This window comes from Folsomia candida, unplaced genomic scaffold, assembly GCF_002217175.1.
Source record: "Folsomia candida strain VU population unplaced genomic scaffold, ASM221717v1 Fcan01_Sc008, whole genome shotgun sequence".
NCBI lineage: Eukaryota > Metazoa > Arthropoda > Collembola > Entomobryomorpha > Isotomidae > Folsomia > Folsomia candida.
The window spans coordinates 3,911,991-3,934,310 of NW_019091200.1; the positions used below are offsets into that span (position 1 = coordinate 3,911,991).

General features: G+C 35.1%; 4 protein-coding genes and 2 long non-coding RNA genes across 6 annotated transcripts; 3 read left to right on the forward strand and 3 right to left on the reverse strand.

Moving 5' to 3' along the window:
- Positions 1-96: 96 nt before the first annotated feature.
- Positions 97-695, reverse strand: LOC110853442 (keratin-associated protein 21-1). Its single transcript, XM_022101710.2, has 2 exons — positions 543-695; positions 97-473 (listed from the first exon to the last, which is right to left on the reverse strand). Exons 1-2 carry the CDS (start codon positions 555-557, stop codon positions 192-194), a joined length of 297 nt encoding a protein of 98 aa, XP_021957402.1. The 5' UTR covers positions 558-695; the 3' UTR covers positions 97-191.
- A 1,434-nt stretch (positions 696-2,129) lies between these two features.
- Positions 2,130-6,281, forward strand: LOC110853250 (oxygen-dependent choline dehydrogenase). The gene is made up of 11 exons (XM_035854390.1): positions 2,130-2,273; positions 2,394-2,612; positions 2,732-2,918; positions 2,995-3,129; positions 3,425-3,546; positions 3,782-3,894; positions 4,064-4,133; positions 4,215-4,371; positions 4,604-4,939; positions 5,459-5,684; positions 5,996-6,281. The coding sequence occupies exons 1-11, from the start codon at positions 2,130-2,132 to the stop codon at positions 6,129-6,131; spliced, it is 1,845 nt and encodes a 614-aa protein (XP_035710283.1). The 3' UTR covers positions 6,132-6,281.
- Positions 6,282-6,776: 495 nt separating this feature from the next.
- On the forward strand, positions 6,777-9,041 carry LOC110853288. The gene is made up of 3 exons (XR_002548190.2): positions 6,777-7,116; positions 7,269-7,461; positions 7,871-9,041. It is a non-coding gene; the product is annotated as an uncharacterized LOC110853288 (long non-coding RNA).
- On the reverse strand, positions 8,333-11,662 carry LOC110853251. The gene is made up of 5 exons (XM_022101504.2): positions 11,133-11,662; positions 10,958-11,059; positions 10,527-10,589; positions 10,282-10,462; positions 8,333-9,950 (listed from the first exon to the last, which is right to left on the reverse strand). The coding sequence occupies exons 1-5, from the start codon at positions 11,223-11,225 to the stop codon at positions 9,799-9,801; spliced, it is 591 nt and encodes a 196-aa protein (XP_021957196.1). The 5' UTR covers positions 11,226-11,662; the 3' UTR covers positions 8,333-9,798.
- Positions 11,663-13,780: 2,118 nt separating this feature from the next.
- LOC110853252 lies at positions 13,781-18,074 on the forward strand. The gene is made up of 7 exons (XM_022101505.2): positions 13,781-14,537; positions 14,615-14,784; positions 15,012-15,145; positions 15,213-15,526; positions 15,598-15,887; positions 16,239-16,621; positions 17,379-18,074. The coding sequence occupies exons 1-7, from the start codon at positions 14,402-14,404 to the stop codon at positions 17,944-17,946; spliced, it is 1,995 nt and encodes a 664-aa protein (XP_021957197.2). The 5' UTR covers positions 13,781-14,401; the 3' UTR covers positions 17,947-18,074.
- LOC118436472 lies at positions 14,422-15,282 on the reverse strand. Its single transcript, XR_004835481.1, has 2 exons — positions 15,230-15,282; positions 14,422-15,108 (listed from the first exon to the last, which is right to left on the reverse strand). It is a non-coding gene; the product is annotated as an uncharacterized LOC118436472 (long non-coding RNA).
- Positions 18,075-22,320: the final 4,246 nt, after the last annotated feature.

Here is a 22,320-nt window from a genome sequence, read left to right on the forward strand (position 1 = left end):
ATAATAATGCAATTTTTTTAAAACTATTTGGCTTGGCAAAATGGATGCATCTTTTTTATGACCTACATCTACGGTGGTATTGGTTAGCATTCAAAATTCCACTAAAAAAATTCCAATTATACTTTATTTCAATGTTCAAAATTTTAATACAAAATTTTACAAAATTCTTTCCTCAAATTCGAAACTTCGTCTTAACCGTAGAACCCTCCCAAGCCGTAACCATATCCAAGGCCTAATCCGTGTCCGAATCCGAACCCTTTTCCGTACCCGTAGCCAAGACCATATCCAAGTCCGAGTCCCTTGCCGTAGCCCAGACCAAGTCCCCCGTACAACCCGTGACCGTAAAGACCAGCCCCGTAAAGACCAGCTCCGTAACCAAATCCGACGCTGGAAGCGGTCGAAAGGTCGTTTTTCTTTTCCTCGGCGGCATTAGCGACGACCACCAAGGCGGCGGCGATGAAAGCGACTGCTGCCTGCAAGTTATATTTAGAGAAAAATTTAAATTTTGATCGTTTATTCAGAAATATTTTGGAGTATCTTACAACAATTCTGGCCATTTTTCTGTTTAGATGAGATGAGTTGCGAAGAAGTTGTTAATTAACTTGGGTTGAATAACGGTTTGTACCTTTTTGGGGAAAAATTGTGGCATTTTATACCAAAACGTGGTCTCCAGTTGGTGACATTCTTGCCGACACGACTCCAGTTATTTCAGCACAAAAAACAATTGAATTTGAATGAAGTTATCGCCATAAAATTAGCACTAAATGGCACATGGGATTGATTTCCTCATACTGTTTGGTCCATTTTATTGTCAAATTATGCACGTGTTTTTAGGCAGGCACGATTCCCGTCATGGTACCAATTTTGGTTTAATTTGGAGTTCAAGTTGAAGAAGATTTTTTAGGCAGAAAATAAAAGGGAATCAAATCGTAGCGATTACTACACAGTTTGAACTACATTATATGCCCAAAACAATAAACTCTTTATTTAGTGATACACTAAATACGTAAATAGGAACTGTGGCAGAAGTGAGATTTTCTGCAAATCATGCCAAAACAATTAAAAGTTAAAAAATTAGAAGAACAAAGTGACTAGACGAAGCTATTGTCATTGTGAAGGTCGGGATCATGTTTCAGTGTTACATACCATCTTGTAATTTCTTTCAATTGAATGAAGATATAATTTTAAAATTGGTGTAAATTGTATTGATTTCATATAGTAATATGTAGAAGCAGGATTATACATACCTATGTAATATAAATGATCCATAGAACTTGGATAAAGAATTCCAAAAATTGCTGAAAATTGAAATGAAGCTCCTAATTTATGATGGATGGATGGATGAAATTTTGCATGAAATAATTGAGATTATTCACTCGGATATATCAGTACATATTTGCAACCCACTAAAATGTGCAAAATTGTTCAGTTTCCTTTGTATGCGATTCATTGTTTATTTTTTCCAGTTTAAGACAAGCATCCTGAAATCTGGACATTTATCGCTGAAATTTTTCCAAAAGTGTGCATTTCTATTTATAAAAATATTGCCACTTTTCAAAAACATATACCTAAAATTTGTATGTAGGCAAAATATGTATAAGTTTATAATGGGAAAATTCAATTTATCTATGTGTAAGATAGACTTGTAACCCGATTTACTTCATAATCTTGGCAAATTTGCACATTTGTAAGCTTACGCATTTAACAGAATTTGTTGGGTCACATTGGAATAAACTTGTTAAATATTTGGCTTTTCAATAGTACAAATAGTAAAGTAGCAACTAGATATAAGTATGTAAGCATATTGATTTTAACAATGTCAAGTCCAGCAATAAAACAACAGTTATTTTTACCCTTTGAAATAAGGGATACTCAAAATTGGAACTCTTTTCGGTCAGCTTATGAGCTCTTTTCATGCTAATTTTACAGTAATTTATTACATACATTGAAACTGAAACGTGTCATGACTGGCCTACGTTGTTGACTTCAGCAACGTTCCATTAAACGAGACTTGCTCTACGTGATTGATTTCTAAATATGGGTACAATCTGATCCCAAAAATCTGAATATTCACAGTAAATTAGCGTAATTTGCATACAAATTAGATACAATTAAAAAAAATTGGCATAATGGCAGATAACTTTGTTCAAGTGCATCTCCATTTATTTAACCTCCTCCAACTGCCTCTCCCCCTCACGTCGGCAGGTTCGCTGGTCTTTATAATTTCAGTTTTGACAAATATTTGGTCAGCGTCGAATATGTTGGAGGATTTGGTGCTTCATCCAATCCCATTTTCGACCCTTCTCTTCGGCGAAGTTCCCATCTATGATTTTATTATTGGTGAGTGCATGCAGTTTTTACATGATTTTTTTAAGAAAAAAATTGAAATTAAGGTTTTATTTTTAGTGGGAGGTGGTTCTGCTGGGTGTGTGATGGCGAATCGTCTCTCAGAAAATGGGCGCTTTACAGTCCTACTTTTAGAAGCGGGAGGTGACCCCAGCCTCCTGAACTCCATTCCGGAACTCGCCCCGTATAATTTGCACCATCCTCCGACGGATTGGGGGTATAAGACAGTGCCCCAGGATAACGCGTGCTTATCAATGTACAACAATGTAAGTCGTATGCATAAGAAATGGTGGAAAGTAGTAAATTTGGTGCCACAATGTAGATAACTGTAGAACTTTATCAAATTGGTTATCGAACTGGAAATGCTTATCTTGCCCTGATTTAGCAACTGGCTTGGCCTCGTGGAAAAATTTTGGGTGGATGCAGCTCCCTAAATTGGATGATTTACCAACGCGGTAACCCCAAAGATTACAACGAGTGGGTCAAAGCAACCGGAGATGACGAATGGAGTTACGACAACTTGTTACCATTTTTCAAAAAGTCGGAAACTTATCATGGATCTTTTCCAAATCGTATGTGGAAAACTGTATTTTCAAATTCTGAATTTGCTTCATTAAACAAGAAATTTTAAATGATTTTTTATGGCAGCCGATTTTCACGGGTCGAGTGGACCATTGGACGTTTCCAAGCAGAGTTATCATCCATCACAAGAGGAATGGGTTGCGGGTGGGAAAGAGTTGGGATTCGATACCACGACTGACCCCAACAGCCGACAAGTCCCTGGTATGTAAGTATTTACAGAATATTATTGTTGAAAAATTTTGTTTGAAAAATTCAAAGTTTTTTGTGCCGTCGTTGTTAAAAAAAGTGTGTTCGTCATTTTTAAACATCCATTTATGTACTCCTTAGCAGGGTTCGTAAATCCGATCTGTCGGATCAGGTCGGATCCATGTTATAGTAAACAGCCAGATAATCCGATCGGATTGGATATCATCCGATCACTCCTTATAATTATTATGTTAAGCAGTCATAACGCATGAGTCTATCTGAATTTCCTGTGCAATATAATTTTTTTTAGGATTTTACCCAATGGACGTTACAATCTATCAGGGTCACAGAGAAAGCACTTATCGCGCATTTCTTCACCCGATTCTCGGTCGGGAAAACTTGATCGTTAGCAGATATTCACGTGTAATTAAGGTATGCACATATGTGTTTGAGTCAATTCAGTCAGATATTTGTAACCACATAGAACTCCGTAAACTTTCAAACATTTATGTAATTTGACAAAAGTTACAGTTTGAACTGGGCTTATAAACATCTGAGGGCATGAATTGTCTCACCTTAATATATAAATACAATCTGAATCGGATCAACATTTTAAAGCTGGCAGGATAGCTTTTTCAATGAAGAATATTCATGATTTTTTATGTAGATCAATGTTGACGAGGACGAAAATGGGTCCCTTCACGCAGGGAGCGTCACTTATGTCAAAAACGATAAAACTTTAACGGCAAAGGCGAGGAAGGAAATTATCTTGAGTGCGGGGTAAGTGGTCATTTTATTTTGTAGAGCTTATCAATGATGCGAAATAAAAAACTGTGTAAATTTGCAAAATTAAAGAACTGTGTAAATTTGCAAAATTGCACAGTGGTCGATTACTTTGGTCGAGAGAATAATATTAACTCGGACTTTTATTTGATTACTTTTTCTTTAGGGCGATCGGAACACCGCATTTGCTAATGTTATCTGGAATCGGACCAAGCGAGCATTTGGCGTCGGTCGGGGTATGCTTAAAAAACTGGGTGATTTAGGAACCTCAGGTTACTTTATATTGTTGATTGATAAGAAAGTACTAATTTATCCAGGTCACCCCGGTGTTAGACTTGCCAGGTGTGGGTCAAAATTTACAGGATCATGTCCTCACCTTGTTCGGCCCGTTCTTATTAAATGAATCCATTTCATTCTTAACGGATCGAGATCTCACGTATCAGAGTGTTTTAGAATATGTGAAAAATGGGACGGGTGAGTAGAAATATGCAGATTAATTGGCAAACTCGTTAAGTTAGCAGCAAAATTATTTGCAAATAATTTTATTCAAACTAACCTGATTTTGAAACACCAGGATTAAAACTATTTGCAGATATTTATTTCGTGTGTGCGCTGAATAAAAATCTTTTACCGAATACAATTATTTCTGTAATTTGCAAATTCTATCAAAAAGTACGAACTAATTAGCAAATTGACTATTCCACAGGCGCCTTTTCGTTCAACCAACTCGCAGGAGTGGGATATATCGCCACGACGCAAAGTGTGGACCCCAATTGGCCCGACATCGAGTTTCATCAGACTCCCGTTGGCCTACGACAGTCGATTGCGGGCGATTTTACTGCAGTTTTTGGTCTCAAACCCAGCATTCTTGAAGCCCTGTTGGATCCCTGGATTGGTCACGACGCCAATTTCGTCATGGTCGACTTGGGCAGGCCGAAAAGCACGGGCGAAATCAAACTGGCAAGTTCCGACCCTGCTCGGATTCCTTTAATCGATCCGAAATATTACAGCCATCCGGGCGACATGGTGGCCATGAAGGAAGGTCAGAAATTCTATTCCATTTTGCAAATTAATGAAGCAGCAATTTGAATTTATGTGGTATAGTTGCACTCCAAGTAGACAATTTTATGGTGAGAGCGAGTCAAATTACTAACTAAAGATAAAAGGAATTCCCCCACACAGTAGACGATGAATATAATTTTGTTTTAAAATTTTAAAAATAATTTTATGCTAGTCATCACAGATTTGAAACTTTAAAAACTTTCATAAATAATATATTCTTACAAAAATTGAAAATCTGCCCATTGTTTGGTTTCGTTACATGTTGTATTAAAATCGGTTAATTTTGGCTATCAAGAGATAAATAATAGGTTTCAACACATTATTCCGTTTTCGATTAGTTTAGAAATAAGCATGTTACCAAATGATAGTACCCTTTCATCAATTTGTGTATTTAGTGAGATTTTTTACCAAAAATTATGTTTATAATAGTAATAATTTAATTATAAATGGTGTATTTTTTTAAGTTTTCGAAATTTTTTACCATACTTTTGTTTAATAGCGTTGCAATTCCTCCTGGAAATGTATGAGGGGACGGATACGTGGCAAAAAGTGGGGGCCAAATTGGCACCTGGAAAATTGCAGGGATGTGAAAAATTCGAGTGGAGATCGCCGGATTACTTGGAGTGCTACATTCGCCACTTGACCTTCACTATTTACCATCCCTGCGGAACGTGCAAAATGGGAAAGGCCGAGGATCCCTTGGCCGTGGTGGATACCAAATTAAGGTAACAAAAAAACTAAAATTGACTACCAAATTGTAGTTGATTACATACCAAACTGATATGGTCACCGTTTGGTAACAGATTTTCATACTTGGTAATAATCTATTACCAAGTAGCGTGTTTATCATGTTTGTAACATTTTTCCACCAGTTTTTTTTTACCAACTTTTACAAATTTTATACGGATTAAGATTGTTTTTTTTAATAATTTTGTATCGAAACTTGTCACTCGAGCAAAATTTTATTCCTGGATTTTTTAAAGTGTGCTTTACACGCTAATTTGTCTCTAGTAATTTTGTTATAATTTTACAACAGGGTGAAAGGCATCAATGGACTTCGTATCGTGGACGCGTCTGTAATTCCCATAATTACGAATGCGAATATTAACGCACCAGTCATCCTGCTAGGAGAAAAAGGTGCAGCTTTTATTTTACAAGACTGGACAACGTGACCTGGTCGGACTAAAAAAATGAGATGAGTATGTTATAAAACTTCGTTTTTGTAAAATTTATACGCTTTTTGTATATATTAAAAAGTATTTGTGTCTTATTAGCAAATACTCAGATCTGATAATAATCTGGATTATATTTCAATATTTTTGATGGTGAGATTATTAAAATTTTAAAATTATTAATAACATGATCATGCTTTCATGATAATTAGTAAAATTTTGTATTGATACATTTGTTAATTAAATAAGATAAAGAATTAATAATTAATTAAGATAAAGGCACATGAAATAAATTAAATTGTATGGAAAATACGTTAATATTATCTTTCCATTAATCATCCGCATCCAAATCTCAGCTAGTCCACCCACGCTGTTTTCTTTCATAAAAACCTTTAACCAAAGTCTTATTACTGGGATGTGAGTTAACAATGAAATGGACTCCTACATGTACATCTGTTCATATATATTAGTACATACAGCGATCTTTCAGTACTGTGGGAGGAGAGGAATAATGTCTATATTTGTACATACTAAGCATCAGGGTTCTTTAAAAAACATCACGGTGTAGTTTAGATAAATGAAAACACCGACGTTTTTTTAGTTGATATCTAAAGTACCTAGAAATCGTGCACGTATGTACAAATACTTACAAATCTATAACATTACACGTACAATGGACAACGATTTACAAATAAAATACCCCAACTCGACAGAAAAAGTGAGAAAATGTGTAAATGAAAAAAGTGCATGCCTCATTAGAGAACGAAAAAATCAGATTACAGAACACGTAGTTACGAACCCTGATATCAGGCCAGGCTTATACCGTGTGTCACACTGCTCATTCTGTTTTATTTAACCGGTGCATGTATGCATTTCTTACGGAAAATAAAAAGGTTTCTTTACAAGCTCATACATAACATTGCATCCTTTTAACTTCCAGCCGGAAGAGAATAACAAGAGTGGATTTTGTGCCGTTTTTAATTTGGTAAGATTGTTCACATTTAAAAAATGTATAAATTGCATAACATTGGGGATAATTATGTTAGTTAATGTGTTTAATAAAATTATGAACATCTTGAAATAGTTTAGAGTCGTTGTAAATTATTTTTCAAAAATTTATATAAATTTATATTGTAGATTTGACGTTTACTCGCAAACAGCAATGTCGAAAGGAAGCGGTAGCGATAATGACGCCGAATTGGTGCATCATCTCGAGGCGACGGTGTCAAGTCTTCGACAGGAAGTGAAAATCCTGAAGGAATCCATCGACAAAGTTGACGAAGCTAATCGAGAAGGTCTTTGGCTCTGCTTCATTTCCATTGTCGTTCTGGTAAGTGTGTGCAAATTTGTATGCAAATTGAATACGTACACCGTACACAGTAAACGAGCCTTACAAGTTGTAAGGCTCTACAGAGGTGGTAACTATTTCAAAGTTATGCAGGTTAATAGCCTTCCATGATTTTTGTAAAGTGTATAAAGTAATTTTACGAAATATACACAGTTACAAACATCCGAATAAATATGTACGTAGCGAATTGTCAATTGACATACCATTTGCATAGAAAAATTAAATTTTAGAAATATTCTTTCGCTCAAATTTTGTTATCTTATCGTTACGTTAAAATAGCGAATTTTCTTAATTGCTGGTATGTCAGCATGCAAAATTTTTTATATGGTTGGATAAGCGCATATCTACCTATATCCAGATTCACTGGTAACTGTATTTCTACCTTTTTTAGGCAATCATGTTTGCCTGCACGGTGTTCTACGTCTGGTATCAAACTGGCGGATCAGCCCACCTTCCATGGAGTTGGAGAAAGTCCGAATTATAATGGTACGACTATAACAACACCGTAAAATTGGCAAATGTCGCAAATAATAGTTCCACATTTGACGACGAGGACGACGACCCCGATTCTTCTCACAATAATCTCCTTCTCTCATATTTATTCATAAATTGATGATTAATTTGTTCGTAATTTAACAATTTTTTAATTTAATTAACAATTTTTTTGTATCATAATAAAACACTAGTAAATATTTAATATGTCTAATTTTTAGACCCTATAATTTCATGAGTATTTTTTGTTAACAACCTCGTAAATAGTACTCGGCGAGTATTTATTTGAGCAAAAACTCTTAAACTTTCGACCCTAATCGACTATCTGATACCAAATTAAAGTAACGTCCCGACTTTTGTATTTCTGACTGTTTCTCACGCGGATATTTGTAACCCAGTAAAATTCTCAGACTTGCAAATGTTTCCGCAAGATTACAAAGATTACAAAGCTTACAAATCAACCATGAACTAACACATATTAAGAGCTTCGATTATTTAGTGAAAAGGGAAATTTTGCGAATTAAGTTTACGGTTTACAAACTTTGAATCTTAGATCCAATTCACGCAGGCCTTGGTAACTACGTAAAATCCGTAAACTTACAAACTCTTTCAAAATTTTCCAAGGAAAATTAGCTTACGAATTTTTAGATCTTTTTATTTTGTAAAAGTGTGTAACGTTTTTTCTCAAAATTTACGGATTTTACAAAGTTACCAAAAAATTCGTAAATTACCTCTTTATAAAATTCAACTGGAATTTCTCCAAAAACTTTGCTCTTCATATGCGAAATTTCCTTCGTAATCTTTGTAATCTTGTATGCACAACCATTTATAAGTTTACTAAGGTTATACGGTTACAAATATCTGCATCAATATTTAATATACAATTTCATAAATGTCATTTATGTATATAACTTCTAAAAATTTGGGCCTGCATAAATTTCTATAAAAATTGTTTTCGAAAGTATATATACACATCTAGAAAAGTTTCTGTCCGGTTAATTCAATAATAAGTTCGTATTCTTGTCTATGTACGTATGATAAATAAATAAATTTGTACTCATCCATTACATAAATTTCTACTTACATATTTATAATTAATTAATTAAAATTAAGTCATTAATCCATCACAATTAAATATTGAGTTAGTCTGCCGAACATAATTATATGAGAACAATTATGTAATAATAATGCAGTCGTGGTGTTCTGGTCTACGTAAAACTTGTATAAATTAATTTCCCAGCTTTTTTATGACCATGAACCCTGACAAGCCATAAGATGTGTCAATGTCTAAAATAATATTCGAAATTTCCAGAAATTTTTTGTGCTGTCGTCTGTCACAATCATTTGCGTTGTCTTTTTTTTACGTGTGGCACAAAATTTTAGATTTCACAGCGACTTTTTTGTAATCGACATTTTGAGAAAAGAAGTCTTTCGTATTTTTGGTATTTTTAGATTTTTGGCACCAATTATTTTAGCATGGATTAGTTAGTTTTTCATACGTAACTTTAAGTATTGCTGATTTTTTTCTGAAATATTTACTCAAAATAAGTTGGTAATAAAATTGTTACCGAGTGAGGATGAGGAAGGTCTACCGCGTTCGTAACGATTTGCATGCTAATTTCTGCAAAACTCTAAAAATTTGCTAACTCACATGTCACAACTCTCGTAAAAGGTTGGCTACAAATTTCGATATTCTGTTCGGTGATAAATCGTTACCAACGCGGTAAAGCTTCATATTGTCGACACTCGGTGACAATTTTGTTACCAATTTATCTTGAATATTTTACTTGTAGATTTTACTTTAGGCTAAAACTAGTTAAGAATTCCTTAATCGATGAGCTCGTCCAACAAGCGGTACATAAAGAGAGATAGAAACACGCTGCACATTGAGGTAGGAACCATAAGGACGAGACAAAAGCTTAACACGGCCACAGGATAAGTACACGTGCTCGAGAGATTTTCAAATATTATTGTTTGTTCTGCAAAAAAAATTAATAGTGACGTTAATAAATATTTTTAGGTACGTTCTTTTACAAAAGTTGTCCAAGATCTTTTTCAATCAATATTTTGTGACGTTTATAAAATTTTTGTATTCGGTTTTATATCGACGGAAATTTTATTTTCATTAATTTGAAACGTGGAAAATTTGTTACTTTTTCGAAAGAAATTGATAAATTGGGGTAATTCTGCAATAATTCCTACATAATTTTTTCGAACCAGTTCTTTGCGTGGAGTGATTGTTCAAATAGTTCCTGGTATAATTTTTTTGCAAAAATTTTGCACACAACTTGCTCAATATTAATTACATACCTTTCGGAAATGCAGGCGAAAAAGGTTCCACTTTACACCCGCAAGTATTGGTGCTCGCATTAATTTCACAAGTCTCGGTATTCATGGCGTTAAAAACTTTCAAGTTAACAAAGATCACTGCTAAGGTAAAGACCGAGGACAAAACGGAGTTGCACAGGGCCAAGTATGCGCTAAATTTTAGCTGAAATTTAAACAAATTCAGTAAAAAATACGTCCAAGTAAATTTTTAAAATTTAATTTTTTACCATAATAAAGTTGCGATATCTCTTCCAGGAAAAGGTCAAGGTTAACAATCCGCAAAGGGTGTACTGTTTAAAAATGGGCATTATTTTTCCAATTGTTTGTAAATTATTTGTGAAAAAAAAACTATGAGGATATTCACTCAAGTTTGTAACCCGGAGGTTATCCGAATTTTTCATAATAATCTTTCTGAAAATTTATGGAAATCTATCAAATTTTGTGGGGTTTGCACATTTTGCAAAGTTTCATATTATTGATAAACTTGGCAGAGTAGGGTTTAACCCTTGGTAGAGTTTCGTAATTTTTTAAAAAACCTCTTAATGGGAACGTCACATTATAAAATTTCGTGAAACCCACTCACAAAATTTCCAGATTTTGTAACCAGCATCTTGGAGTGAATCTCCTCAACCCATCCAAATTCCACTTTAATATTTACCGTAATTGCAGGAACGTAGGTAGGCACCATTTCAAAATATTGGAGTGAATCTGGACTAAGATAATACCTCATCAAGAGGGCCGCTATAGCGTAGATGCCACCCTAAGAAAATCATTTATTGCAAAAATTATTGCGAATTTATTTATCACCAATATTTTTATCACACTCCACTCACCACCACGGTAGCGGATGTCCCGCAGATGGTGCAAATCCGGCCGTAATCTCGTAAACAGGAATTACCACCGCTGCCACCGCCAGCCTTGTTCATTTTATTTTCGAATCGGGTGCTGCTAATTGATTGTAATCGCGAAGGACAAGAACAACACGACGACGACGACGAGGAGGATACAAGGAAATACTTAAAACGGGGAAGACACAATTGATAAGTTCGACTATTATGAAAGCATTCTGAGATAGAGAGATTAAGAGAGAGAGAGAGGAAAGAGAGAGAGTGGGCAGGAGGACGTAATGCAATAGTGAAAGTTTATGGAGAAAGTTTGTTTTTTTTTGGTGCAGATGAGGTGGTCTCTTTTTGGAGAGCGGATATATAGCAGAGAGAGAAAGAGAGAGGGAGAGAGATGATGTGGGAGAGACTATAGTTCTGTGGTCGGGTCTGGTTTAGTTTTCTAGTGGAGAAGAGAATGTATGAAAGTTAGAAAGGGAGAGAGAGAAAGTGAAGTGAAAGCAGGAGCAAGGGGAGGATGTAAGGAGGAAAGGAGGGCGCGTGACTGAGAGTGGACCAAAAAGAAGTGGATTATTTTTTAATGGGGTCATTCTAATATTTTTAATTGTGTATAATCTTAAAAAATTGGTGAGAAATTAGTCACTAAGTGTGAAAATTACAATTGCTTTGTAGCAATTTAACAATTTGCTGCATAAGTATTTAGGTGACATAAATTTCGATGGCATAGCGTTTACGAGCGCAGTGATTACGCTCAGTTTGCAGTTTTGCTACAAAGTTATTGAACTATTTTGAGCATATTTAACTTAAAACTTGTCAAAGGTAAGTTTGAAGTTAGTTTTATGAAATTGAAAATATTTAAGCTTTTTTTTTAATTTGTGAACTTCAGTTTGTATGCGGTTTGTGACAAGGTTAACATATCTTTATACTGGGAAACAAGTCTTGAAAGAATTACGCCAAAAATTTTTTGCAAAATTATTTTAATGATAAATTCACATAAAAAATTGAATTTATGTTAACGAAAATTTAACATTAAAATTTTAGATTTAGCAAATATATCGCTGAAGCGGTTTTATTCCAAGATCATATTTTTAGGGCCCGTCCGGAACTGAAAGTGGGGTAGATTTCGGCACTGACTGCTCTAGGAGGGCGACTATAACATCACATCACATCACGGAAGGAAGGATTGGATTATATAACTTTTGCTAAAACCTACCACCCAGGAGCAGAGCGAGAGAGCTTTCCTCCGTCCGTGGATGGTGGTGGAGATGGATGCGACACTTTCACCAACTTTCTCCCTGCCGTATTACTGGGTCCGAATCAATACATAAATACTGCAGCATTCCACATCCTCCGCCCGAATCCAACTATTCGCTCCGGTGTCGGCTGCAATGAAACCGGGTGGGAGAATGGACACCCTTAATAATCACGGATTTAGGCATCTCTCCCCCTAGTCTGAGGAGGTGTGAGAGTATGGAAATGTGGTAATAGTTTGTTACCAAAGAGGTATTAAGTTATGAGGAGGGAATACATTTGAATTTCATGAAGATTAAGTATTTATATGTTTATGAAGGTAATCCAGCCAGATACAAATATTTTGTATAGATACAAATATAGATACAAATATACAAATATCCAGATACAAATATATGTGGAGAAAGTCAAAGAGAGAATTTATTTGCTGTTCATGAAAATTTGAGGGAGGGGTTGGAGGAAACAATTTTTATGAAAGCTAAATTTTGTAATCTATTTTATTTGATAAACTTGAAAAAATTGTTAAATATTTTGTAAAAAATAATATTTTTTGTTAAAGTTTAGACTCCTTTAAGCGATATTCAAAGGTTTTTAGTGCACTAATCAGATTACAAGATTTCTGCCTGTGTCGTTTGGTTCTTATTTGCTTTTCAGTCGCAGCAATTTTATTTCAAATTAATAATTTCGAAACATTTAGAAAAAAATTATAAGTAATTAGAGTAATCTTGTAATGGATGAAACTATGTATTGATAATGTTTTGATACCGGTTTGGTTATAGTTTTGCAGGGAATGGTATAAACAAATTTCGTGGTGGATAAATTTTACCGCTTCATAGAAAGTTGTAAAAACAGATTTTATCCTTTTACCAAGTTGAAAACAATTTGTAGAAAGCCATTATCAAACCGGTAATAAGCATTATTACCAAATTGATACAAACCTGGATAAAATGTATTGGAATCAAAATCGATACCAAACCAATTTCGAATTAATTACATATAAATATATGCCAAATTTGGTAATGAATTGTTACCGCATTGTTAAGAGTGGGTCATGTAGATTAAACTGGTGGAAGTGTGCATTGTCTCAGGAGCAGGATTCGTATTTGTGGGAGGGAGATGAGGAGCAAGTTAAGGGACGAGTCAGCCCAAGAATGCTCGGGAAATCGTGACGGCAAATTAATCTGCTAGACATGCACGAGGAGAAAGCACCACTGCTTTCACCACACTTCACTCCTCAGACAGAATTAGGTCACCTAATTGGAAATTGATGTCGGTTTTGATGATTAATTGATTGCGGGGAAAGGGCCAAGTGATTTCTAAACTTAGAATCATCATCTCAGATATGGACCTGCCTGCACACTCCATTAAATAAATTATTTATCATGCAATTTGTTAAAATTAATTATTTACGGATTAAGTATATTTTTTTCCTGAGCTTGACCGACGTGTGAAAAATACTGATTTTTTGTAGGCGAAGAAAATTTATATAAGGCTTTGTAACTGTGTAAATCTTGTAAATTTTTGAAAATACATATACCAGACATTTTATAGAAATGTTTAAATAAATCAAATTCAGATTACAAACCGTTCAAATTATATGCTCGTCAGTCAACAGCTTTGTAAAAGTTTGTAAGCTTAGGATTAGTATGCAAAATTTTGCATGTTTGCAAAGTTTACGTACCTAAGACCCGCAGTAAGTACCCGAATTTTTATGATTAAAATGAAAATTATGAATCATAACAATAAAAAATGATTCAGCATTTAATTGCATGGTATATTTGTCACTACAATGTTGTACATGTGATGAGCTTATCTTGTCTTATCTTATCTTAACTGTTACATGTCGTCATGTTCCTGTCACACGAATCGCCACATTAGTGCAAACACATTTCATTTTTGATAAGGTCGAGTGTCAACTAAATATATATGCAGGTTAAACACGTTGTGACAATATATTTTTATGGTTTTGAAATGGACACGTGACTATTAGATAAATATTTACATAAATTATGAAGCGACTTTTCAGAAATTTAAATACGAAGAGAAAAATTTTCAAATTTATTTTGATTTTCTTCCTAATTTTCATAACTTTGTGTGGAATCGTGCTACAAAATAGGAAACCTGCTTCGTTACAGAGACACAATTGTAATAAATTCTGATTCAGAATTTTTGGACAATAATAAAGCTAAATTTTTAGGAAATTTGTGTTTACATTATTTCAGATCTATTAGACTCGAATGTGAAACAAGACTCGTTTTTGGTGGATACGCTAAACTGTAAAATTCCAAACTTGGATCCGTGGGCCGATTCGATAAAATCTCATTTTTCGAAGATATCAAAACCAGTACAGGATTGTAGAAAATTTAAGAAGTGGACGTTCACCGTTGGAAATGTGAATATGGCAATTTCCAGTTATTTGGACATTATTTTTACTCCCTTGTATAATAATTCTGTTTCGCATTCAATTCACTTAAATTTTTAATGAAACATAGTTTTGCAAATGACATAATTTCGTCATTTTGCTTGAAGAGATTTTTTTAAATTTTAGTTTGTTTTCAATTTTCAAATTTTCTCTTGTAAAATTTTCAATTTACCAATTACTCAATTTTCTCTTTGTAGGAAATCATTTTCAATAAGACTGCCATCGAGCGAGATGGATATTCTTGGGATCGCGTGTCCTGTTGTCTCACCCAAATTGAGAGACAAACTCAATCCCCTGAAAGACAAGATAAAGACGCGGATAACCTTGTCAAGTAATTTTAACACAAGTTTAAAAATTCAGAATTTGGAAAATACAAAAAAGTATCAAACATTTTCAAGGTATTCTGAATGCGTACCGCTCAAAGAGATGAGAACCGGACCACTTTTGGGAGAATTCTGTATGATAACGTGTCACGAAGTGATTTTCGGCTTTTTCGAAATGTGGCTGATTTATCGGGATTTCCATTCCATTGTTACAATTAGTGATGATAAGAGAAAAAATGACGATAAGAAGGATTTCGATGATAAGCCCCCAAACGTGGTGATTCTTGGGATCGATTCCACTTCTCGCTTAAACTTTAGGAGAATGATGCCTCGAACGGTGGCGAAATTGGAAGAGCTAAAAGCCGTGGAGTTGAAAGGATATACGAAAGGTGTGCAAATTTTTGCAATTTTTTGTCATGTTTTCATGTTTCGAATTTTGCTTTACAATTTGAAATTTCAGTTGGTGACAACACTTTCCCAAATTTCTGCGCCTTGTTGGCCGGAAAAAGTGAGGAATCTCTGCAACGCGGTTGCTACTCTCGCTCGACGCCACTTGACAAGTGTCCCTGGATCTTCAAGCGATTTGCGGAAAAGGGCTATATCACCTCGTTTGCGGAGGACTCCCCATTTTCGACGGGGTTCAACCACTACAGAACAGGTTTCGCGGAGAAGCCCGTCGACCACTATTTTAGACCGTTCATGATCGCAGTGCATGAGCACGAGTGGGCGTCGAGATGGTTCCGAATTCGGGTAATGAAAAACTGAAAGTTTCCCAGAAAACTGTAGAATATTTGGCTCGCTATAATACTCTGGGAGGGGAGCAGAATTTGCCAATAAAGGCAAATATTTTGCAATTTGCATGCAACAGAAATACATACACATATTAAAATGCAGGAAATTCGTTAAAATTCTATGAGGCTAGTTCAATTTTATGTTTTCGAAATACAATAAAATACAAAATATGATTGTGTTTGAAATCGAAAACTTTTTAAAAATCGGGTTGGTTAAACTCTGCAAAACCTCGTTTTTCACCATCTTATGTATCTCTCCATTACGGACAAAACCTTGATTTTTTAAATTATGTAAATTCCTTTTCCGCAGAATTATTACGAGGGTTGTGTCGGTCCCCGCACGAATGACGAAGCGTTACTTGATTACGCCCTGTCCGTTGTGGACGCCTCGTCATCTTCGTCATCGCCAGCCTTCGCCATGTCGTGGAGTTCTGCCGCGAGTCATGACGCTGTAACAGGGATTGCACATTCTGACGACGCCTACACCACCGCCTTGGACCAACTCGGGTCGAAAGGTCACCTTCGAAACACGCTACTCATAGTCATGAGTGACCACGGGTATCGCTACGGACCAGTGAGGGAAACTTTGCAAGGATGGTATGAAGATAAGCTGCCCTTCGTTTGGATAAGGCTTGGAGAAGATATCGTAAGAAGGTTTCCGCAATGGGGCACGAATCTCGAGAAGAATGCAAAGTATGTAAATTGAAAATTATTTTAGAAGGTTAATTTTAGAGGAAAATTAAAACGTGTATTCAGGAATTTTGAGATGAAGGTTGTATTTAAAAGAAATTAATTTGTCGATTTATTCCCATACTTATGTAACCTTTTATTTGACAGCAACTTAATTTAGTAAATTAATTTTAATTTAATTTCGGGGTAAAAATTAAGCAATTTGCATATTTTCAAATTTTGCAACAAATTGTATGTCTTGACTGAATTGGGGGGATGTCGGTTTGCAGTCCGAAAATCAATCTCGAGAGAAATACAAAGTATAATCAAGAATTATTTTTGGGGCAGAGTAATTTTTATGGAATTTTGACACAGTTTTTGAAAAACGGTTCAGCTAAATTGTAAATGTTTTATGATGTCAAGTCAACTAAAAATATTGCTTTTGTTTCAAAACCTTGTCATCAAGTTGTAACATCAATTTCCTTGATCAAACGATATACAGACTTGATCTATTATCTGATAATAAAACTCTGACTCGAATTATATCACTTTCGGTGGTAAAAACCAGCAAAATTAAATTTTAAAAACTCGATTGATTTGTAAAATGGGTTAAAAGCTTAAGTGTTGCTTCAGAGTAGATAATTTTGATATCTTTTATTTCAAACTGTAACTTAATCCTATAAATTAATCCCTTTCGGGCCGGAACTTAAGCAATTTAGTTTTGTAAATTTTTCAAAAAATTCCAGAACTTTAAAACTTAACGTTTATACTAATTTTGTAGCCGACTCTCATCCCCCTTCGTCCTTCACGCCACGCTTCTCCTCCTCCTAGAAAAGTACGCCGTACAAAATGGGACAAAATCAGAAAGGTACAAAATTCCTGAAAAATCAACACCAAACTTTCTCTCTTCGCTGATCCTGGAAAACACAACCTGCGACGAGGCAGGGATTCCGAAAGAATACTGCGCATGTCACTACCCCCACAAAATAGTGGACCCCACCTCTGATCCAAATGTTAACCTCGCTGCGTCCGTAGCCATTAAATACGTGAACGAGATGATTCTATCCAAAAATAAGAAATGTGGCAAACTCTCCGTCCACGAGGTCACGTCTGCGGGAAGGATGGAAATGCGAGGTCAAGGTCAAGACAACCTGGACTTCATCTACATCGTCGCATTCGTTACGAATCCCGGAGGTTTTTTGATCGAGGCGGAAGTCGGCTTTGGATTTAAACGCGGACCGAAAGTGATTCAGGTTCACAGAGCGAGTGGGATGCACGCTAGAGATATTCGGTGTCTGAATGGTGAAGCGGACGCCGAGGTGGAGTTGTGGTGCTTTTGTGAAAAATAGGAGCACGAGGATTAATTTAGTGGAAATAGTTAATTGCATTATTAATTAAAGCTAATTATTCAAGAGTCAGGTAAAGATGTACAAGTTATTGAATAAAACTGGAAAATTTTGTTGGTGACTGAGAAAAACTTATTGATTTGAAATTCTGAAATTTTTTTAAAATGTGAATGTTACCATAAAATTATATTAATTATATAATTTAGTCGGTCTCAAGGCGTGTGTTATGGAAGTGTCGTATGCAATAAATGGACAATATGTAGAATAAGGACGACTCAACTTTGCAACTTTTATGACCTTGGTTTTACTATTTTTGTATATTTTGGACACTACCGAATATAACAGGTCTACGTTTTCTTCATGCAACGAAATTTCTTTAATTTATGATATCTTACAAGTTCGATTGACCACTATTTTTATCTCTAATTGTACGTAAATTATTTATAAATAATATTATCAGCATCATCGAAGTAGTCAAATAATAGAAATTAAATGTTGTTGCAATGTATTACTTAATTGAACCATACTTGGTGAAAATATCTACGTATATGAAAACTTGTCATGTCCATATTTACATCCATGCATATACTACACCGGAATATACAACAATGCAACAATCGTGTAATCCACATAGACCTTATAAAAAGTGAACATGGTGGACCTCTGCAGCTTGAAGAATCTGTGGTCAAATAGGCCCGCATGAAAGGCCAAAGGTCGCATGGCACGTATCACCCTGAACAAAACCGGATTTTGCTTCCTGTACGGGCGATACCGCAAATATCTCATTTTCAACAACTTTCTCGTTTCTTCATGCGACATCACGATCGGAGGCAGCGTAAGGTTCACCAAGATCGGAATGACCACCGCAAACACGGTCGTCGTCAGATGAAATAGAAGCGGTAATTTTGAGTATAGTCTTAACGTCAAAAAGTTTAATATAATTCCGACCATGAGGGTTGCCGCCATGCAACAAAACACCGAAAACTCCGATATCCCCGATAAAGCCGAATAAAGGAGAAAGTACTGGGTGTAAAGGTCCGTAAACATTTTCGGATTCCAAAGTCGACCAATCGTAGTTGCAAAATCTAGTGCAAATCGGCACATTGTGACGCTAAAAAACAGCACGAACCAAAATATTCGATACGCTTCTCGGATACAAAGTGATGTTAAGAAGCATCTGAAAATGAAGAGGGTGAAAGTGTCATATTGATATGAAATCGATAAAAGCCCGACAGAATCCACATCGATAAGCACCACGATCACGGAAGTCAATAAGGGTGAGAAGTTTCCCACGATAATGATAAGCTGCAGTGCTACGTATAAAATGCGTTCCCAAGTCCATGAAGTTGAGGACGAAAGGGAAATTTTTACTAAAATTAAAAAAATATATATATATATTTCATATACATAGTCCCAATTCCTTAGAAAATTTTCTGAGAGGTTCTTTGGTTTTTGAAAATATTATGAAATATCTGCCAGGAAACCTTTCAGATTTTTTTTCTTAGGTGAGGCATAATAGTAACCATGAACACATGAAAAAATGCATGGTTACGGCGAAGCCTAAGTATGCAAACAGACCCCCCCTCCCAAAATTCCACTCAAGATTGTGGCAAAACAGCTAATCATATCAAAATGGTGTAAAAGGCAATCGTGCAGACCTTGCTGGGTAGATGATGCCCGTCAGGTCTAGAAACATGACAATCTTATTTTAACCCATTTTAAATCGATTTTAAACTTTCAAACGACTTGCAAATTCACTTTTGCAATGCAAAGGTTGTGACTCGTCTATGTTTTAATGTGCGGAAATCTATAACGCGTCATTTAAAACAAACCCGAGCGAAATCGGATAAGAAATGAAAAAGTTTTCTTGGTAGCATGTGCAGCCAGTTACGTTACTTGTAATGTTTCTTCATTACTTATAATAAATACTCGTTTCTATTAGCAACCAGCACAATAGAAACATGTAGGCTCTGCAGTTACATATGCAAATATCTAAACATGTAAATATGTATGTACATGTATGCACTTTTAGAAATCCAGTATTAAAATAGTACCAAGTGGTATTCAGAAATGACTACAAAAATGGTATTCATAACTAATGCTCTGACGTAATCATGTTTCGTTTTCTCCCATGTGAGTAAAATTTCACGGTGAAAATGCAAATTCTCTTTCACGTTTTCCATCATAACTTTGTTTAATTAAACTGAGCATTATGAAAAATCCTGAAACACGTGTTTAATCATTTATCTAAGAATACATGATTATCATTTTTTCGTCAAAATCGGAGCTAGACCGCTGGCGTCATATTGCAAGTAATAGGTACCACTGAGAATTCAATTATACCAGATTTCTAAGTGTGTGCATATACATACATATGTATGATGTTGATGCATTTCTTGTCCACGTCCACGGGTGACAGGGGAATTTAATTTGGTGTTCCACGCATCCACACCCACTGGAGAATTAATTGCATATGCACCGCATCCAGACTAATGAGGATTTAATTTGGTATCTATTATTGATGACAACTTAACGAGACTTAAAAACAAAAAATAAACTAATTCTTAAAAAGAAACTTAGGTGAGGCTTGCTTAAAAGGGGGAAACAAGAGGTTATCATCGTGTAGTAAAATAATATGCTACATTAATGTTCATCTCATGATTTATAATTTTAGGTGAATACAACAACAAATTATATGCGTTTCGGACCATTTGCCTCGCCGTGGGCCTGATTAATTGTTCCATACCAATGCATATATGTATATATATAGTATGTGCGCCATATTGATGCTTGTACCTAAATATACATAAGTTGCAATCTTCTTACTATTCGATTCTGCTTATACTGATGGCCTACATGAATATATTTCAAAGATAGGTCAAATTTTTTAACATTTAGTGTTCTGAAATATAATATTTCATGTTACAAACTAACTCAAGCTTCGTACATTAAATCACCAATAGATTATGGATAACGAAATTATCTAACTAAATCCTGTATCGTTTCATATGAATTATTACTGCATATGTGTACACAAAAAATTTGCCCAGTGCATTTAATATATTAAAGGCACTGGGCAAATTTTCAAGTTATTTTAATTATTTGAATCATAAAATTGCCCACGGCGAGGCAAATGGTCCGAAACGCATATAATTTGTTGTTGTATTCACCTAAAATTATAAATCATGAGATGAACATTGATGTAGCATATTATTTTACTACACGATGATAACCTCTTGTTTCCCCCTTTTAAGCAAGCCTCACCTAAGTTTTTTTTTAAGAATTAGTTTTTCAGACTATTAATATTAGCTGAACCGTAGGCAAAAACGTACGCATGAATTTTACTTACACCGTTGCCAGGTTTCCTGCATTTTCCAAAATGGCTGCATAATGTTCGGAATTAGAGGTGCGACTGCATAAGCGCCCATGTGAAAAATGGTAGTGATCCCACCGGCCACCCCCACGCATCCCGTCGTGTAGAGCTTCCACATCGGAATATCTTCAAATTTATGGTAACGCAACCATCTCCCGCCGCAGACTATGATGGCACTACAACTTTCCAAAATTGCAAAAATTAGCGCTAACAGGAAGAAAATGAGGTGGCTAATTTTCCTTTCTGACATCACTCTAGGCTGAGCGTCAAACATTATGGGAAAGTTGTATAAGATTTGAAATTGAGAGATGTAAACTTGTAGAGATTTTTGCTGCCAGGTTTTAGTTTTGGAAACCATTTTTGGCTTTATTTTGTTAAAAGTAGGGATAAAATGGGATATTATTCACCGAAAGTTAAAAAAAGAGAGTTGTATTGAAATCCGACTGGGTCAGGGGTTCTTTTATGTCAACTTTATAGGTTACTAAAGTTTGCAAAATTTTCAGACGTCAAAATCGATGTTGCCATATAACATTGAAATTATACCCGTAGCAAATCACATATTTGAATAAAAATAGTTTTATAAAATTTACGCAGTTTGTGTAAGTTCCTAAAAGTATGTATGTTGTAGTTGTATGTAAATATGTATTAAATTTCTTGTTGCGTATTGTGTATGGAATGGACACAAAATAATGACCAGGTCAAACTTCTAGGAAGAAATTTAAGCTCTAGTTTATCTAATGTTTGTAATTTTCCGATTCAACTGTATCTTTATTTATAAGTGAAAAAAAATGAATTTGATCTAGACGTACAATTTGCTGCCTGATCTAAATGTAAACAATATTCAAAAAAATACTGAGGCAGAAAATGTACTTGGTAGGTAGTAATTTTTTTAATTTTGAAGTTACAAGAGATTAGAAATATTTGAGGTCATTTTTGTACTCGTGTCGTATTTGACTGGTTGAAGAGCCAATTGTTTGGTTGGGGCTATAATTATCAAAAATGTA